This window comes from Protopterus annectens, chromosome 13.part0, assembly GCF_019279795.1.
Source record: "Protopterus annectens isolate FY-2018-M chromosome 13.part0, PAN1.0, whole genome shotgun sequence".
Taxonomy (NCBI): Eukaryota; Metazoa; Chordata; order Ceratodontiformes; family Protopteridae; genus Protopterus; species Protopterus annectens.
The window spans coordinates 289107484-289110971 of NC_056747.1; the positions used below are offsets into that span (position 1 = coordinate 289107484).

Here is a 3488-nt window from a genome sequence, read left to right on the forward strand (position 1 = left end):
AAACTTTCTATCCAAAACCACAGAACAAAGGGGAGAGACTACTACATTCTTTGGACATTCACAGGCAGTTACGCTTCTACTTGGGTAAAATCAAAGCTTTCAGAAAATCTGAGCAATTATTGGTAGCATATGCTGCTGGAGCACAGGGAAAAGCCATTTCAAAACAGACTATCTCAAAATGGATAGGACATTGTCTATGTTTCTGCTATACTCACCATGGGAAACCTTTACCTAGCAGCATTAGATCTCACTCCACCAGGGCAACAGCCACTTCAACTGCCTACCTCAGAGGAGTACCTACCAAGGATATTTTGGAAGCAGCAACATGGAGTTCTGTGCATACCTTCACCAAGCATTACCATTTACCTTTATACTCCATATCCAGAGCTGGCTTGGCCACTGCTGTGCTGCAGGGCCTTACAGCCACCCCTTATGCCTTATAGAACCAACCTCCCTACCTCAGCTTTGGGATTCCACCCAAGTGTAATGACTGCAGCAGTGTAACACAATGAACATAGTACAGTTTTGTACCTACCATAAATGTAGATGTTAGAGTGTAAGCACTGCTGCAGTCCAGGTTACCCTCCCTCCTTCCCCTCTTACTTGCTGGTACGTACTTATGCCTCCTACCCTTTAATACCTATGGGGAGTATTTGCTGGTAACTGCAAGTTGTTGTTTGCTTTTCTTCTGTATGTTTTATTAGCAATTTGAATTGCCTACCTATTTGGGGGCACCTGACATCTGGGGCAAGAAAAACTGAAGAAAATGGCATTGGCTGCATCTTATATACCCCTGTCGCACTGACGTCAGGGAGGAGGCGACAGCAACCGACGCCGGACCAAGACTAAGGCCGACTGGGGAACCGCCTGATGGCAGGATAACCCAAGTGTAAAGACTGCAGCAGTGTTTACACTCGAACATCTACATTTATGGTAGGTACAAAACTGTACTTTACCGTCTATAAACCTTTGTACTGAGTTTGCAGATTGCTCATAAGCTGCAGCTTTTTTGTTCCTGTCTGTCTGCCTTCATTCATAAAGGTACTGATTTAAACTGTTCTTTTTCTTCCACACTTGATCTGCACATTTGGCTTCCTGAAATAATCAAGTTATAGAACAGTGAGCAGCATTTTGTCATCCCACAGTAAGAACATTGTTTTATCATTTTTCTTTCTTTTGCTAAGGTTGTAAAGTAGACGCTATATGTTTCTTGTTAAACCCACATCAGTCTGTTGGACGTAACTTCAGTTGAACTCTTACTATACTTTTTTTTATCCAAGTCAGCACTATTATACTAGTAGTGTGTATATGTGTGTGTGTGTGTGTGTGTGTGTGTGACTCTGGTAGCAGAACCGGAAGTGCAATTACAGCATTGTTGAACCTTACAATAGCGAACATTCGCTATAGCAAGGTTTGACAATGTAGTGCAGATCGCACTATAGTGGGGATCGGGAAATGTACCCTTTCCTCAGTGTAGTGCGATCTCAGAGTTTGTATATGTAAGTAGGAGCATGTGGGGGGTGCAGGGGGGCTTGCCCCCCTGCAAAAACCTGTTGTAGAATGTTGAGCATATTTGAGCATTTCAGTGTAGTTGACCTTCGACTTCACTGAATTGCTCAGTTCAGCATTTACAGTGTTCGGTGTTCTGATTTCTGAACATTTTGTTCAGACTTCTGTACACTCGAACATTGTACTGTCGAACATGTGATAGTAAACTGTGTGTGTGTATATATGATGTGTTATTTATACCTTGATTTGTTTTTTTTGGTGGATACATTACCTTATCAGTCTTTCTGCTGCTGGTATCTTTCATAACCGTAAGGAAACACACAAAATATTAGTGGTGTAATGTGAAGTCTTGTCTCAATTCCCATCATTTGAGGCTCTAGAACTGTTGTCAGACTTTTCCCTAAAATAAGTTTTATGTCGTTTTTTTCTTCCCTGCCCCCCTTAGTGGCAAAGGAAAGCAGAGACTTGTCTGAGTCAGTTATGTAAAACTAAGCTGTCACAGTGAAATGAGTTAGAAATTAACAGGTGTTTGCATTTTGCATTAGAACAATGAAATGTGTGCTGTTTTGAACTCTTATAATGAGTAACATTTTCTGGATTTCATCTTATTGACTTTTTACACTTGTTTTAACATTGGTCTGTTTTGTTTCAGGGAAAGACTTCTGTTAAAAAAACACACTTTTAATAACCATTTCCATTCTGTTTCTCTTAATAGGTTGCCATCAAGGACAAACAGGAGGGCATTGAATAAAGTGATGTGGGTGGTGTGTTAGACTGCTTCTGCTATAAGATGATTACTCATGAATCAGAAACTTTCTGGATTGAATGACCCTTCATTTTATATTCCTGCATTCAGGATTATTTTTTTTTTATTTATTTTTGAAGGTCTGTTTGCTTACTGTGTCAGATTTTTTTTTCTTTATCTGTTAGTTCTACCCTCCAAGGACTTTTACTTAAATATGTTATTTACACACTCTTGAAACTCATGTTTTGTACATATTCCTTTGCAAATGAATTTTAAGTTTGTAGTCCCCACCATCTGTATGAGAAACAAATAAATGTTCTAGTGTTTAATATTCGTTATCTTTATAATCATTTGATAGACTAACCACAAATTGAATGTATTTGTATTAAGAATTTTACATAAGACTACGTGTCACATTTTTCTACAGGCTAATATTTTTTTTTTTCACCCTGTGCTTGACTCACTGTTGTATATGCTAATATATCTTGACACTTGCCAAAGAAAAGCAGATGAATATCCTAATGTCTTCCTCTAAGGTTGTGTTTAACAAAATATTCTTGTGGCACCTTGCTTTTCATCTCTTAGCCTTTCTGACACATTCATCTTCTTAGGCATTAATTCAGTTGGGGTGGGGGGTCTGTAAGACTTAAATGTTTATCATGAAAAGTTTTTATTTGTATGAGAATTTTTTTTTTGCCTTTGTTCATATTAAAAGTACCATATTCTTAAATGATCTAAACATATTACTGGCATTGCTGCCATTTGACATTTCTAGCTGAAAGCTTTGCCACAAGCTACATGCTTTTTGTCCTGTCTGCTGTCTTTGTTAGCCATTTAAGTGTTTAACATAATATGGTTTTATGTTGTGAACATCAGCTTTCTACAAGTACTTCTGAGTTGCTGCTTACCAATTACTGAATGATCATTTGGTATGATTGAAAATTATACTATCTCAAAAAGAGCAGTGAAAAGGGTAGTTTAAAATCTGTTCTGCAAAAAATTGCTATGTACTAAAAATATAAAAGTGCTTTTTAATTGATCTTGTGGAACAGCAGATATAGCTGATTCTTGCTTATAAAAGAAAAAGAGTACCATGATGTTCATCGTGCATACAGCTGCAGTCATAACAGATGGGTTCTCCTGTCGTCAGGTGGGTCCTCGGTCGGCCGAATTCCAAAGTCTAGGTCCGGCATCGGTTGTAGTCGCTTCTTCCCTGACGTCAGTGCGACAGGGG

At 38.6% G+C, this 3488-nt stretch overlaps 1 protein-coding gene across 1 annotated transcript in view; it reads left to right on the forward strand.

Moving 5' to 3' along the window:
* POLR2J (RNA polymerase II subunit J) overlaps positions 1–2583 on the forward strand; it is a 97926-nt gene extending 95343 nt beyond the window's left edge. The window contains exon 4 of the mRNA XM_044053854.1: positions 2225–2583. Within this exon, the coding sequence (XP_043909789.1) occupies positions 2225–2260 (36 nt within the window). The 3' untranslated portion in view covers positions 2261–2583. The remainder of the gene's footprint in view (positions 1–2224) is intronic.
* The last annotated feature ends 905 nt before the right edge of the window (positions 2584–3488 follow it).